The sequence below is a fragment of the Misgurnus anguillicaudatus genome, chromosome 23 (genome assembly GCF_027580225.2).
Source record: "Misgurnus anguillicaudatus chromosome 23, ASM2758022v2, whole genome shotgun sequence".
NCBI classification, from domain to species: Eukaryota; Metazoa; Chordata; class Actinopteri; order Cypriniformes; family Cobitidae; genus Misgurnus; species Misgurnus anguillicaudatus.
Genome location: NC_073359.2, coordinates 27883806 through 27899084, shown reverse-complemented (window position 1 = coordinate 27899084; position 15279 = coordinate 27883806). Strand labels below are relative to the sequence as shown.

The window sequence follows — 15279 nt, the reverse complement described above, 5'->3', positions numbered from 1 at the left end:
GAATCAGCAAAATTGCTTTGTAAAAGCAGAACTGCTTTTAGGAAGTAGAAAAGGATTGAGAAATAATGAAGAAACCACACAGGCTTCTGCTTGAGTCACTTTAAAATCTGTGGCCGTTGTATAAAGTATTCTTGCGAAATTAGACTGGTCATAACTTTTTAAAGTCTGTTGATGGAATATAGTACTTCTCCTAGTTATTTTGGCAAACATGGCGTGTAACCAAATTTAAAGAGTAACTAAACCCTAAACCAACTTTTTTTAGTTAATGATCTGTAAGAATGATGGTTTATTAGTGCTGTTCCTTGATTTTAGGAAGTTTTTTGACATTTGGATATAAAGTGTTTCAATACTACAATATATGGTGTAAAAACGTCTGAGTGCTGCCCTCTTCAGGTTGAATGGTCGCTACTGCAGTTGAATTTTCCTATTGGATGTTGGGTCCAAAATAAAATATGTTGTGATGTAAGCAGGTTCAAGATCACAACGCCCTTGTTACGATCTCACCACACACTTTGCACGAGATTAGTTCGTCCCTTCTATCTCCGTTGGGATCTGCCCACTTTTCTTGCATTTTTCAAATATTGCCAGTGGGTGGAGTCAGGCTCTGACCAGGGGTTTAGTTACGCTTTAGTTACTTAGGGCAGTGGTTCTCAAACTTTTTCAGCTTGCGGCCCCCCTTGGGTACGGTGCATTCCTTCGTGGCCCGCCCAAAGAAAATTTATTACAAATTTGTTCTAAAATGTAACATTTTGATTAGACAAAACATAGTAAAGAATACAAATTAGTTGTTGTTACAATTTAATTGTTGTTGGTTAGTAGCCTTATTTGGTTTAATTACACAGAACTTATGATTTGAAGTAATGTATGTTATAAAATGTCATAAACCTGGGGCCCCCTGGCACCATCTCGCGGCCTCCCTGGGGGCCCCGGCCCCCAGTTTGAGAGCCACTGACTTAGGGTATTTTAGTGGGTTATTCATAGCCGGACTATATTGGGAATATAGTTGGCTGTCATTTCACTGTCTCGGTTTGCTTGCTAGGATTGGTTTATATAGAATACTGTTTAATCCTAACTAATTGCTAGTTGGTCAGATTAGTTCTTAAAAGAAAACACCCCCGTTTTCCAATATTTTACTATGTTCTTACCTCAACTTAGATGAATTAATAAATACCTATCTTTTTTCAATGCGTGCACTTTTAATCTTTTTATGGCGCTTCTTGAATGTGTTAGCATTTAGCCTAGCTCCAAACAAAAGTTTTATTTTGTGCCACTATACTTACTCGTGTAACTACTCATGTAACAGTCTCAGGGTTCCCACGGGTCCTTGCAATCCTTGAAAGTTTGTGAATCTGGGGGGTGGGAATCAAGGCCCTTGAAAGTTTTTGAAAATATACATTCATAGATACAGGTCATTGAAAGTGCTTGAATCTATTTTATGCAAGAAGTTTTCTGAAAAAAACATATAATTCCCTTTGTAGTGTAGGATAATATCATAAAACTTTTAGACTTTTTAAGCACACGTGCTAAACTGTTTGCTTTAAATGCTTTTAAAATATCTTCTATATGCAAATGTTGATTTATACCAAAATGCTTTTTTTGCATAGTTGTGTTTTACACATGAAAACGTCTCGGGTTATGTATGTAACTGTTGTTCCCTGAGAAGGGAACGAGACGCTGCGTCTCCCTTGCTATACTTCCTGCGTCCCTGTAACGCCGTCTTTGGCAATATTCCCGCATCACCCTGTCTTTGTCGTTAAGCCTCACCATTGGTTGAATTTGATATACACATTCAGACGCACTTACCCCTGGAGACGTCCCCAAAGTGTCACCGCAGTGACGCAGCGCAAGTTCCCTCGAAAGGGAACTGTAACAATGTATCTTAAAAGGTAACACAATGTAACCTTGCTCTCACTTGAAATGTGTCCTCACATTTACTTCTTGAATTTGAGGGTATTGGACTTGGAAAGTCCTTGAAAGGTCCATGCATTTGAAGTTAACTACAGTGTGGAAACCCTGCAGTCTTTAAATAGGGAGACATGGAAGTGTTTGGTGGCTTCTAAATTCATCCCTGTTTGGAGCCATAGGAATGAATGGGGCTAGGCTAAATGCTAACACATTCAAGAAGCGCTGTACAAAGATTAAAAATGTGCCTGCATTGACAAAAGATAGGTAAGTATCAATTTGTCTAAGTTGAGATAAGAACACAGTAAAACATTGAAAAACTGTGGTGTTTTACTTAATTTAGTGGCTATGTTTGTTTAATTGGCCACTCATTTAGCTAAGGCTAAAATATGATCCTAATCGGCACAATAGATTCAGCTTTATTACAACCTCCTACATTGCCAGAACTGACTAAGTAGTACCACAGTAATACCATGTTTGTTAGTAAAAAGTAAAAGAGCTACACAGACCTCATTGGCTTGTGCTGTTGTTTTCAAAAAAATGAAATATGATGTTAAAAAAATTTTTCCAGGAACTAGTGGGATGTAAATAAAACCTCACAGTCCTCTCTCACTAAACTTCCCCATACACTAGTGGTTCTGTACTGCAGACACTGAATACTGAGCACAAATGTGGACGTATATGTTTTTAGTTTGTTTGGCAGGTAAGTGTTTGTTTTTCATTCTTGTTTATTCTTTGTAGCTCAGTGTGTCACATCTATTATTTTTTAATGCTGTGTTTCAGGTGTGTTTGGTGTTGATGGAGATGAAGTAAAGTCAGTGTCAGTGACTGAGGGAGATTCTGTTACTCTACAAACCGATATTACTCAAATACAAACAGCTGATCACATACTGTGGGTGTTTGGTCCTAACAAGATTCATATAGCTAAACTCCATAAAGGGACCAATGTAGGGTTTACATACAGTGGGGCAAAAAAGTATTTAGTCAACCACCAATTGTGCAAGTTCTCCCACTTAAAAAGATGAGAGGGGCCTGTAATTTTCATCATAGGTACACTTCAACTATGAGAGACAAAATGAGGAAAAAAATCCAGAAAATCACATTGTCTGATTTTTTAAGAATTTATTTGCAATTTATGGTGGAAAATAAGTATTTGGTCAATAACAAAAAAGCAAGATTTCTTTCTCTCACAGACCTGTAACTTCTTCTTTAAGAGGATCCTCTGTCCTCCACTTGTTACCTGTATTAATGGCACCTGTTTGAACTTGTTAGCAGTATAAAAGACACCTGTCCACAACCTAAAACAGTCAGAATGCAAACTCAACTATGGCCAAGACCAAAGAGCTGTCAAAGGACACCAGAAACAAAATTGTAGACCTGCACCAGGCTGGGAAGACTGAATCTGCAATAGGTAAGCAGCTTGGTGTGAAGAAATCAACTGTGAGAGCAATTATTAGAAAATGAAAGACATAGAAGAACACTGATAATGTCCCTCGATCTGGGGCTCCACGCAAGATCTCATCCTGTAGGGTAAAAATTATCACCAGAATGGTGAGCAAAAATCCCAGAACCACATGGGGGAACCTAGTGAATGACCTGCAGAGAGCTGGGACCAAAGTAACAAAGGCTACCATCAGTAACACACTATGCAGCCAGGGACTCATTTCCTGCAGTGCCAGATGTGTCCACCTGCTTAAGCCAGTACATGGTCGGACCCGTCTGAAGTTTGCTAGAGAGCATTTGGATGATCCAGAAGAAGAGTGGGAGAATGTCATATGGTCAGATGAAACCACAACATAACTTTTAGGTAGAAACTCAACTTCTTGTGTTTGGAGGAGACAGATGCTGAGTTGCATCCAAAGAACACCATACCTACTGTGAAGCATGGGGGTGGAAACCTCATGCTTTGGGTCTGTTTTTCTGCAAAGGGACCAGGACGACTGATCCGAGTCAAGGAAAGAATGAATGGGTCCATGTATCGTGAGATTTTGACTCAAAACCTCCTTTCGTCAGCAAGGGCATTGAAGATGAAACGTGGCTGGATCTTTCAGTATGGCAGTGATCCCAAACATACCGCCCGGGCAAAGAAGGAGTGGTTTCGTAAGAATAATTTCAAGGTCCTGGAGTGGCCTAGCCAGTCTCCAGATCTCAACCCCATAGAAAATCTTTGGAGGGAGTTGAAAATCTGAGTTGCCCAGCGACAGCCCTAAAACATCACTGCTCTAGAGGAGATCTGCATGGAGGAATGGGCCAAACTACCAGCAACGATATGTAAAAACCTTGTGGAGACTTACAGAAAACGTTTGATCTCTGTCATTGCCAACAAAGGGTATATAACAAAGTATTGACATAAACTTTTGTTATTGACCAAATACTTATTTTTCACCATAATTTACAAATAAATTCTTAAAAAAATCAGACAATGTGATTTTCTGGATTTTTTTTCTCATTTTGTCTCTCATAGTTGACGTGTACCTTTGACAAAAATTACAGGCCTCTCTCATCTTTTTAAGTGTGAGAACTTGAACAATTGGTAGCTGACTAAATACTTTTTTGCCCCACTGTATGAGTTAGAAGATGGGAGATTCAAAGACAAACTGAAGCTGGACTATCAGACTGGATTTCTCACCATCACAAACATCAGTATCACACACAATGGACTTTATGAACTACAGATCTTTAGCAACAAAGGAGATTCATCCAAGAGATTCAGTGTTACTGTCAGTGCCTATGGTGAGTAAATTAGTGTGCTATTTACGCATCTGTTATTGTTTTTATATAAATTTTTATATTGAACGAGTTTGAAATCTTGTTAACATTTAGAAAGAGAGAAAAAGACCAATGATTTAAAATGTATTTTATAGTTCCAGCTCTCCTGCCTGTTCCTGTCATTAGCAAAGTCTCTTCACAATGTTCATCTTCAGTCTCAAAATGTGTGTTATTGTGTTCAGTGTTGAATGTGAGAGATGTGAGTCTGTCCTGGTATAAAGGAAACAGTTTATTGTCCAGCATCAGTGTGTCTGATCTCAACATCAGACTCTCTCTACCTCTGGAGGTTGAATATCAGGATACAAACACATACAGATGTGTACTCAACAATACCATCACAAACCAAACTCAACATCTCAACATCAATGATGTCTGTCAGAAGTGTTTAGGTGAGTCAGCTGTAATATTAAAATTGATCTTAGAAAGTGTTTGTTGAAGTTCACACTGATGTTTTAATGTTGTTCTGTTTTTAATTTTCAGACTTTGTCCCAGGTTCCAGTTCAGATGCTAGGATCCGATTGGTCCTCTCAGCTCTGGTGGTTGTGGCCATTGTTGCTATAGTGATTTATGACATCAGATCCAGAAGAGTTGAACAGAAGCAGAGGATGCGTTTGAAATCGCGTAGTGTAACAGTAGGTACTGAATTAGATGAAGTGCATACTCATTGACCCTTAAAACAGTAGGTACCAGGGTCAATGTATAAACAACCCGCAACCGACCGATGTTTTTAACTAACCCGCCTGCAAAAAAAAATATTGTACCCGACCCGCTTCCTGGCCTGCATTTTTTATAAGTAGTAATTGTTTAAAATAGTTAATACGCAACTTTATTTCAAACGACCCGACCGACGGCGAACCGAATATCATTAAAAATATTTTTGTATGACTCGTAACCAATTATTTTGGATCAACCCGCTTATCACTGGTAGGTACTATATACTATGAATCAGCTGCGGCTCGTGACTGCTCTTCCAAGGGGCGCAAATTCAAAATATGTGTTCGAAGTGTCATGTTTGTTGCTCGTCATTCCAAAACATGTGTTCGTTGCATCATGTGATCCATGTGCCTCATGTGTCTTGTCAAAATAAGTGCCTGCTGCAGACGCGTAAAAAACTTTTATGATAGAAAAGACACGTTCACAAAATACTCGCAAGACACTCCCTTAACAGTAAACTTTGATTACACATGAGATTAAGCTAGTATTTGATAAACGCGAGCGTCACTTTTATCATAAACCCTTTGGACGTGTCTGCGGCGGGCACGCACTTTGGCAGGATGCATGATGCACGTGGTTCGCTTGACGCGCCAAACATATTTTGAAATGATGAATGACGAGCTAAATACAATGACGAGCTTTGCATCGTGCGCAAAAAGAAGTCACCAGTAGGGATGCTCATATCAGTTAATTTTTCCGACCGACAACCGTAGCTTCTAAACCGAACATTAACCGTTAACTTATAAGATTTTAATATGAAATTGTCATTGAGTAAAAATACAGTTGACAGTTGTCTGTGAACTAGTAAAAACAAAATATTTAATTTGAACGTGCAAACAGCAGCGACAGATCAACAACAGAACCAGGATTCATACATTATCAGTTATTCACGCAACATTACCTTATTAAAAAGCACGCGATCAGTCCAGAGGATTAATATCCAAAAAGGGCAGATTGTCTCCGTTTCATCTACCACAGTGGTCATTTCTAAAGCAGGATGCTTTTCAGAAAGTTTTGACGACACGCACCATGTATTAACAATTGTTTTTTATTTTAACTGATAATGTTAATCGGTCATAAATTCTTCCCTTTGGTTAACGGTTAAACGGTCAATATGAGCATCCCTAGTCACCAGCCACCACTGGTATGAATATGGATAGTACAAAGTGAATTCGGACATATTACATCCACCATGCGGGATCTTTCGCCTACTATATAGTATAGAAGTAGGCGGTTTCCGACACAGTCCGAGCAATGAGACATAACAGTCAAACCCGAAATGACGCGCATGAGAATTAACTGTTTTGTTGGTGTTTTGTTTTATATTGTGCTTCATATTAACTTGTTTAACTTATTAACTAAAAATGTATAAAATTGCAGAAATGTTTAAGCTCATGATATTTTGTATAATCACAATTTTGATTATTAATAATAAAATAATTGCAAAAAAATTACAGATTTGTGAGCGAGTGTCAATACTTTTTTAAAAGTAATTTTAGATAATTCATTTATATTTTCTGTAGTGTACATAATAAAGTATTTTGAAATTAATTTACAGTAAAATTTCTCCTGCATTTTTTTCATGCTTTTAATTTCTCCTGCATTTGTGCTTTTAATTGTTTTAAATAAGATTTATGAGCACTAGATGGTAATGTTGTTACAATAAGTTCAGACAGGATTAACTAAATTATTTAACAATAAATATACATTTGGTTTCTTCAATCTTTAGTTATGAAAGGCCCATACTTAAAGTAAATGAGTTTGGGTTCCTGTTGTTTTCTTTACTAACAAAAACTACCAAAAGTATCATGCTAATAACATGGTTGAAATGCAACATTCTCTCAGTGCCATGTAAATACCACGGGTTGTGAATATGTAAAATATTCATGTTTACCATTACATAATAATAGAACAGTTCTTTGTCGCAAACATTCATAATCTGATGCATTAGTGTAAAACAACTAGTTTAAAACATTTTAAAGGACTGAGAAATAATCTAAGAAACATACAAACTTTATTTGAGCCACTATTAGATTAGATAAGGATGTAAACAGACGTAAGCTGCATACCAACGTCATCTGGCGCCGTAAGAACCAACATCCGGATACGTCAAAGTACCGCGAGAGCTAATCAAAACTAGACTTCCGTATGATGTTCGAATCAATCTCGCGGTACCTTGACGTCATCTTTTCGTCGGCTCTTGCAGCGCCGCGCGAAGTCCAACAATCCTATTGGCTGGATCCTCTGAAGGTCGCATTCGAAGGACACTGACGTCACCACAGCGCGAGGAAGGCTGTCCTCGTCATTCGAAGACTACTTCAAATGCGTCCTCCGCATGCGTCCTCCATTTTCCTGAATCTTTGGATATTTTGAGATTTAAAACGCGCCGAATTACATCTAACAATGGAGGACTCACTTAAAACGACTGTGGAGGACTCACTTAAAACGACTTTGGAGGAATCACTTAAAACGAGCGTGGAAGACCGGTATCAATTAAAATGTAAGTTTGTGTTTAACCGTACTCTGTTTGTAAATCATTATCTGAGCGTTTGTAGTTGTGTTTGGTCGACTGCTATCTCATTTGCTTGTCGTGTGATCTTTGTAAAACTGCTCCGAATGATCGGGTACGGGTCTTTATCGTCTGATTAACGTTTAAAGGCGTTCGTTTGATCGGTGGTCTATACAAAGGCCGTTCAGACGACACAAAACTCGCGAGACTCGCTTTTAAGCGAGATGTGGAAAACGTCATACTCGCGTCTGTATGCGCAGCTTTGCATGAAATCGAACACGCCTACTGACTTAACTACATTCACGTGTGTGCATGAGAGTTGTACTTTTTCGTTTGTATACCTAATGCAATAAAATAATTTAAATATTTGTACACTTTTTAAATAATATTTTAATCATATAAATAGCATTATGCGGATTGTTTTGTCTAATTTCAATTTATTTTCATGTTTATTCTGCATTTATTGCTGCTTCTGTTAAGTTGAACTTGCATTTGGTTTTGTTTTAGGGAGCAAGGAGCAAACTAGCAAATTCATTAAACTGAGGGCAGAAAATGCGCATCTGTTCACCGGGGTGAAACATTCTGCAGCTTTGGCTTGGGGGTAAGACAACAAACCATTTGTAATATCTTAATTTAAAGGGACACAACACTTTTTTTAAATGCTCATTTTCCCCTAGAGTTAAACATTTGATTTTTACCGTTTTGGAATCCATTCAGCTGATCTTCGGGTCTGGCGGTACCACTTTTAGCATAGCTTAGCATAATTCATTGATTCTGATTAGACCATTAGCATCACGCTAAAAAATAACAAAGAGTTTCAATATTTTTCCTATCTAAAACCTGACTATGATATTACGCAGCACATGAAAATAGTCCCCTTGGTAACTTTCAATAGCAGGGGACTATTTTCGGGCACTGCGTAATATTATTGCGCCTTCTGCAGCCATGTTACGGCAGCAAAGTCCTTGATTATTACGCTGGAATGAGAGTGTAGTTCCTAGCCGTAACGGCCTAGAAAATTGCAACTTTTAATTTTCCGTATGTTTTAGCACGCGATGTAACTACAGAAGAGTCAAGTTTTAAATTGGAAAAATATCCAACTCTTTGGTTATTTTGAGCCCGATGCTAATGGTTTAATCAGATTTAATGGATTATGCTAAGCTATGCTTAAAGTTTTAGCGCCTGACCCGGATATCAGCTGAATGGATTCCAAACGGTAAAAATCAAATGTTTAACTTTGGGGAGCTAGAAAATGAGCCTATTTTCAAAAAAAGTGGAGTGTCTCTTTAAGCCTCACCCTATTCAACAAATCCAGCGTAACTGTAATTGTTAATTGACTGTTAATTGTTTACTTTTTGTCTCGGTTTAGGACAATTCTGGTGAAAATGGGCCTGCAAGGAAAGGTTACACCCATGCAGGCCAAAAAGAAATGGGACAATTTAAAAAGAAAACACAAGGTATGTACACGAAACTGGATGATTTCTGTAAAATGTGGCCTTGAGGTTTTTCTCATTGTTTATTTCCTCTGCATTAGCATTGCAGGTCTGAAGAGACCGGCGATGATGTGAGCAAGAAACCGTCGGCTGCAACATGGCCCTGGTTTAATCTCATGGAGGAGGTGTTAGGAGGACAGGGTCATGTCACCAGTTGTCCCATTGTAAATGGCTCTGAGGAGACACCAGGGCCAAGTTCAGCAGTAGAGGGGCAGAGAGAAGATGATCCAGCTGTACCAGATAGAAAGAGAAAGCGAGGGAGAGAGGATATAGTGGAGTTACTGGAGCTGATAAAGGAAAACATGAGATGCCAGAGAGAGGTAGAGGACAGAAGAGCACGAGAGAGTAGAGAGAGGATGGACACACTCTTTACTCTCCTCGAAAAATTAATCGAAAAAAATGTTTAGTTACTTTAATTTTGAAATATCACAGAGAAAAAATAATAAGTCAGTTCATTGATGTTGTATTTACAGCCGTCTCTTTAAGACAATTATAATGTGAAAAATGTAGCAAATTATTTAGAAAAGAGAAAATGATGAAAACATACATTTTTAGTTTTTTGTAATGCTTTTTTATTTTTGTTTTGCTGTTGAATCTGATTGGGCTGGCACAATAAAGGCACTGTTTTTCTCTCTCAGCAGTACATCAGAGGTTTTTTATTTTTTATTTCCAAAACGCATCGTCTATAGATCGGTTTGCAGGGCTGACTCAAACAATGGCTGCTATGTATGACATCACACTCAATGTGACCCTGAACCACAAAACTTATTATATGGGTAATTTTTTTGAAATTGAGATTTATACATAATATAATAGCTGAAAAAATGGATGTGAGTATAGGACCAGATTTGAAAATCTGGAAAATGTAAATATTAAGAAAAACGCCTTTTTAATTTTATCCACATTAAGTCCTTAGCAACACATATTACTAATTGTAAATCATAGGACATTTACAAAATGTCTCATAGAACATGATCTTACTTAGTAATCTTATATAAATGAGGAAAATATTGTAAACTATAAAGCATAACAAACATTTCTAGTACCATATTTGACATTTTTTTTAATTATTGCCAACTTTTCCTCTCAAACTGTTGCTAGGCTGTCCCATTTAGGAATTCCAATTAGTGGACTTCAAAGGATCCAGCTTTGAATTGGGATGCAGCCTTGGTTATAACCAGGACAATATATAGGTCACCTGGTTGTGATGAGTGACTACATCAGTGATTATAAGAGTACAGATTACCAGTTTTTTTGTTCTTACCATGGTATTATCACCTGGTGCCATATTTGTACCACTGTTACAATCTCAGTCCTAGCTGTTTGAGATATTTCAACTCTGTGGTTTGTGGTTTTTTTTGCAACAATATTAAATGGGATGTTGAAGTTTTCTGCCACCTAGTGAACGAAATGAATATAACCTCATATTCTGCTCTCACATACTGTAAACTTCCTCATAACGGATGTGTATTAAAATTTCAGCACTAGAGGCAGAATAATACAAAAATGTGGGGATTTTTGTTTTTAATTTGTGTGACAGGTAAGAGAGCTTGTTTCATCATTAATGTCTTTGCATCTAAAAGCTTTTAAGCCAAACTACGTGTCATTTATCTTTTATTAATCTTTCAATGTGTTTCAGGTGTGATGGAGATGAAGCCAGTGTCAGTGATGGAGGGAGATTCTGTTACTCTACAAACTGATATTAAAGATAAACTACAACTAAACAGACTGCATCTGCAAGAAATGCAGTGTTTGCTGTCTATGGTGAGTTATATTTGTTTTAATTTTAAGGAAAATATAATACACTTTCCTTTATCCAATTTGACAGTAATAAACTTCTGTAAACTGTTTGTTTACTTAAGGGCAATTACCTCTCATATTCACTTCCTAGAGTGACTTTTTTGTTTTTATTGTAGCACATGTTAAATGACACACAAGTAGTTATTCAAGTATGTTTATTTAGCATATGTAAAAACAAGGCAGTTTTTATAGTAAACAAGTAAGACATTTTACATGGCTTATGTTCACCAAGCCATAGTGCACTTGTACAGTACTTGTTCAAGTATGTTTATTTCACAGATGTTAAAACACTGCACCTTTTATTGTGGACATGGAAAGCCATTTTACATGGCTATCCCCCAAGCCATAGTGCACTTGTACAGTACTTATTCAAGTATGTTTATTTCACAGATGTTAAAACACTGCACCTTTTATTGTGGACATGAAAAACCATTTTACTTGGCACATATCCTCCAAGCTATTGTGCACTTGTACAGTACTTGTAATATTTTCTACAGTATAGTGCCTTTAAAGTACATCCCAAAGCATGCAAGGAGTACAATTCAAAACAAAAACAGACATCAATTAAAACAATAAACATAAAAAACCATACAAATATAAAATACAAAAATCAAGTAAAAGATACCATGAAATAATGAGTTATAAAGACGCTCTAAGCGAATCTGTGTGACGTCACTTCTTGTTGACGTTCGAAGTGTTGTCAAACAAAACAGCTAGCTCCTACCCTCCCCCTCCCTTCTGTGCTTTCTGAAAGAGTCATGAACACGCCCAACCCCCACTCCCAAATCCTTCTTGTTGTTTATTGGTTGGAACACTTTGTTATGTTTCGTGGTGGTAGGTTTGACCACTCTGTTTTTGTTGCAGTTTGTGGAGCCTGGGCTATCTACAGAGACCACGGTTTTTTACATGTGTTCAGGGGACAGGCATCTAGCAGATAGGCAGGAGATGTTTACTGTATGAAACAAAACATGTTTTATAGCCTAAAATGCGTGAATTCGCTTAGAGCATCGTTAATGCTGCGTTCACACCAGCCTGAAGGTCTCGCAGCGCGAATGAGGGCGTTTGGCGCGGCACACACGATTCCACCTCATCTGTGTGTTTAGAAACGCGCGAGTTGAAAAATCTGAACTTTGGCGGAAAAGCCAGAAGTCGCAGAAGCCCCTCCCATTACGCGAATTTCCACGTCTCGATGACTAGAATTTCATGTGTGGCTTTCACGTGCGAATGAAGCGAGTAATCTCGAAATGTTCAAGCGGCAAACTAGACGCGGTACACACAAATTTGTTGCCTCAAACGCGGCTGGTGTGAACCCACAGTAAGACTTACAAGTGCTTTATTGCGCGCTTTATTTATCTCATTTGGTAAAGCATTTGATAATATTGGAGCTAATGAAGAGCAAGCCCTATCACCTATCGATCTCAGCCGGGTTGATATAATACTTAAAAGACAGGTTATAGGTGACTGAATGTCATACACTGGAGTATAGGTAATTAAAAGCTTAGATAAATATTAAGGTGCCAAACCATGCAAAGCTTTATAAGCATAAAAAAAACTTACAGGGAGCAAATGCAAATACTCTCAAAAGAACTTTGCACAACCTGAAATTTGTTTAGGGTACCTTTAGAGTTTTAGAGAAAGTATTTAGCTTTAGAGAACCCAGCTAACAACACATTACAATAGTCGATATGAGAAAACACAGAGGTGTTAAACAACCAATGAGCATAATCTATTTTAAGTATTTAAATACGATAGGCTGGATCTCTAAATAGTGGGTTGTGCCACTTACTGTACTGATGTAAAATACAATCTTGATCAGTGACACCTATATGCCAGATGTGAAACTACTTAAGGGTAACAATCGTTTGGTCCTTGATGTGAATGCATGGTTTGTAGGCATTTCGCATCTCTTTATCGCATCGCTGGCAGTGGGTAAAGACCTTTAGGGGCAGTTAGATGATCAGGCTGAATTTGGCACGTAAAGTCCAGATCATCTTTGTGCTTATACCGATTAGCAATACGATTTCTCTTTGGTGTGTTTAATGTGACTTGAATGTGCTCGAAAGCACGTCGGAGGCCCTCCGAGCCTAAATCATAAATGTTTAACATGTTGAATATTTACAATCTGAAATCTTGTTGTGTGGGGGGTAAAGGCAGGGTTCCCCTTCTAAGTCAAATGTCAAATTCCCTGACTCTCACTGACTAACAAGCTAAATTTCCATGACCTATCGTCTGGGATGCCGTGAGCCTGGAGAGCTTGGATAATGCAGTATGCAGTGTGAGTTTATAAAATGTATCTTAAATGGGGGAAATTAATAAACAGTGCCAATAACCAGCTGTTTAAATTGTAGTTATTGGAGGCTTGGACCCAGAAATGTTATTCTTTACGTCAAGTTAACAAGCGGATTACATTTTGATGAAATGCTAAACTTAAAATTTTTATGCTTTAAATTTAAAGTAACAAACAAAAAATCCTGATATTCCATGACTTGGCCCAAAAAAAATTCCCTGACTTTCAATGTCTGGAAAAGACCTTTTAAAATTCCATGATATTCCAGAAAATCCATGACCCGTGGGAACCCTGTAGAGGACACATAATTAGAAGCCAGCTGATTAGAGACATGACATATAAAGCCTAACAGGTGGCAAAACACAGTTCAAACAAGCATTAACATTGGGATTGTTGTTTTTGTTTGGTTAAATAAAGTCTTTTGGGTAACACTTTACAATAAGGTTCAGTAGTTAACATTAGTTAGCTACATTAGTTAACATGAACTTATAACGAACTGCACTTATACAGCATTTATTAATCTTTGTTAATGTTAATTTCAACAATTACTAATACTTTATTAAAATCTTGTTAACATTAGTTAAAGCTCACGTAACACACGCTGTTTCTGCATTTCTGGAGTACCTATAGAGTAGTATTACATCATTTATATCTGTAAGTCTTTAGTTTTTCTCTAAGAGTCTTTAGTTTAATCAGATTTATAAAAGAAAGATTAGCTTTACCGAATCTTTCCGATAACGTACGAAAAAATGAGGAAGGAGGAGTTATATCGCGGGAGGAGCGAGTACGAGTCATGCAACACTGTACAACACTGTTTTAACTTATGATTCACTACATGTTCGTGTCATTTATATAATATACACGCGACTATTTCCAACATAAGACAGAAGTCTTACTTGCCGCATGCAACTCGTCATGACCCGGTTGGGAAAATCCACCGCATCAAACACACACGCAAAACTCAGCTGCTACTCCGGATAATAAACTATATCCATTGTTTCCGTAAGGCTGGATGTCTTCTCCTTACCTCCAAAAACACACTTCTTCTTTCGTGCCATTGTTGACTTTTGAAATTAACAAAGCTGAGTGGTATGATAAGCTGTTAGCAGCTCTAGCGTCTCCAGAAGTTTTCCGGGGGAAGCCCATATAAAGAAGTGATACGTATTGAAAACCCCTGAAACGTCAGTTAGAACTGTAATCAAAAAAATTTGCCGAAACTTGTACGAACCCTGGCGAAGTGCATTCGGCACAGAAATACTCTGTAACACGTCCAACTGCTGTTTTGACACTTTGCCTACGTTTAGCATGAGGAAACAACTCTATAACTGTGTTAATAAGTCAGAATGCTTGAAATACCACTAAACCCCCCCTTTAATGCACTCTGAATAAACATGAACAAACAATTAAAGCTTACATTTTTATTAACTAACCTTAACAAAGATGAATAAATAATGTAACAAATGTATTGCTCATGGTTTGTTCAAGTTAGTTAATACATTAAAGGTGCCATTTGTAATAATTGAGGTTAAAGATTTAAAAAAATGAGCTACACGCATCAAAAGAATGAGAAGAAATAAGGGCAAAGATGTCATAAAAAAATGACAAGGTATAGTGCTGCAGAAATATAAATCTGAATTAGCATGCTAAATTACTAGCTACAGCCCGACAGGTGTCGTAATACCAGTTTCGACCATGGGAGGCGGTATGCGGGCCACGTACATAACCGCCAGCCAAACTGCAATACACGAATAAGTTGCATGTGTGGGAGCCCTCTACTACTACCGCTGCGTCCGAAAACTAAGGCA

The 15279-nt window shown here is 37.7% G+C and overlaps 2 protein-coding genes across 2 annotated transcripts in view; one reads left to right on the top strand and one right to left on the bottom strand.

The window, feature by feature from the left end:
• The first annotated feature begins 7640 nt into the window (after positions 1 to 7640).
• Positions 7641 to 10024, top strand: LOC141348944 (uncharacterized). Its single transcript, XM_055217773.2, has 4 exons — positions 7641 to 7885; positions 8402 to 8495; positions 9264 to 9351; positions 9429 to 10024. Exons 1-4 carry the CDS (start codon positions 7789 to 7791, stop codon positions 9792 to 9794), a joined length of 645 nt encoding a protein of 214 aa, XP_055073748.1. The 5' UTR covers positions 7641 to 7788; the 3' UTR covers positions 9795 to 10024.
• Positions 10025 to 11325: 1301 nt separating this feature from the next.
• LOC141359269 (uncharacterized) overlaps positions 11326 to 15279 on the bottom strand; it is a 368361-nt gene continuing 364407 nt past the window's right edge. The window contains exon 5 of the mRNA XM_073861435.1: positions 11326 to 13765. Within this exon, the coding sequence (XP_073717536.1) occupies positions 13721 to 13765 (45 nt within the window). The 3' untranslated portion in view covers positions 11326 to 13720. The remainder of the gene's footprint in view (positions 13766 to 15279) is intronic.

Bases quoted from the DNA above. Each gene is read 5' to 3' on its own strand.
- LOC141348944 (XM_055217773.2), top strand. From the start codon at position 7,789: ATGGAGGACTCACTTAAAACGACTGTGGAGGACTCACTTAAAACGACT. The intron at 7,886-8,401 runs GTAAGTTTGTGT...GTTTTGTTTTAG, and splicing joins AGACCGGTATCAATTAAAAT to GGAGCAAGGAGCAAACTAGC. The intron at 8,496-9,263 runs GTAAGACAACAA...GTCTCGGTTTAG, and splicing joins TCTGCAGCTTTGGCTTGGGG to GACAATTCTGGTGAAAATGG.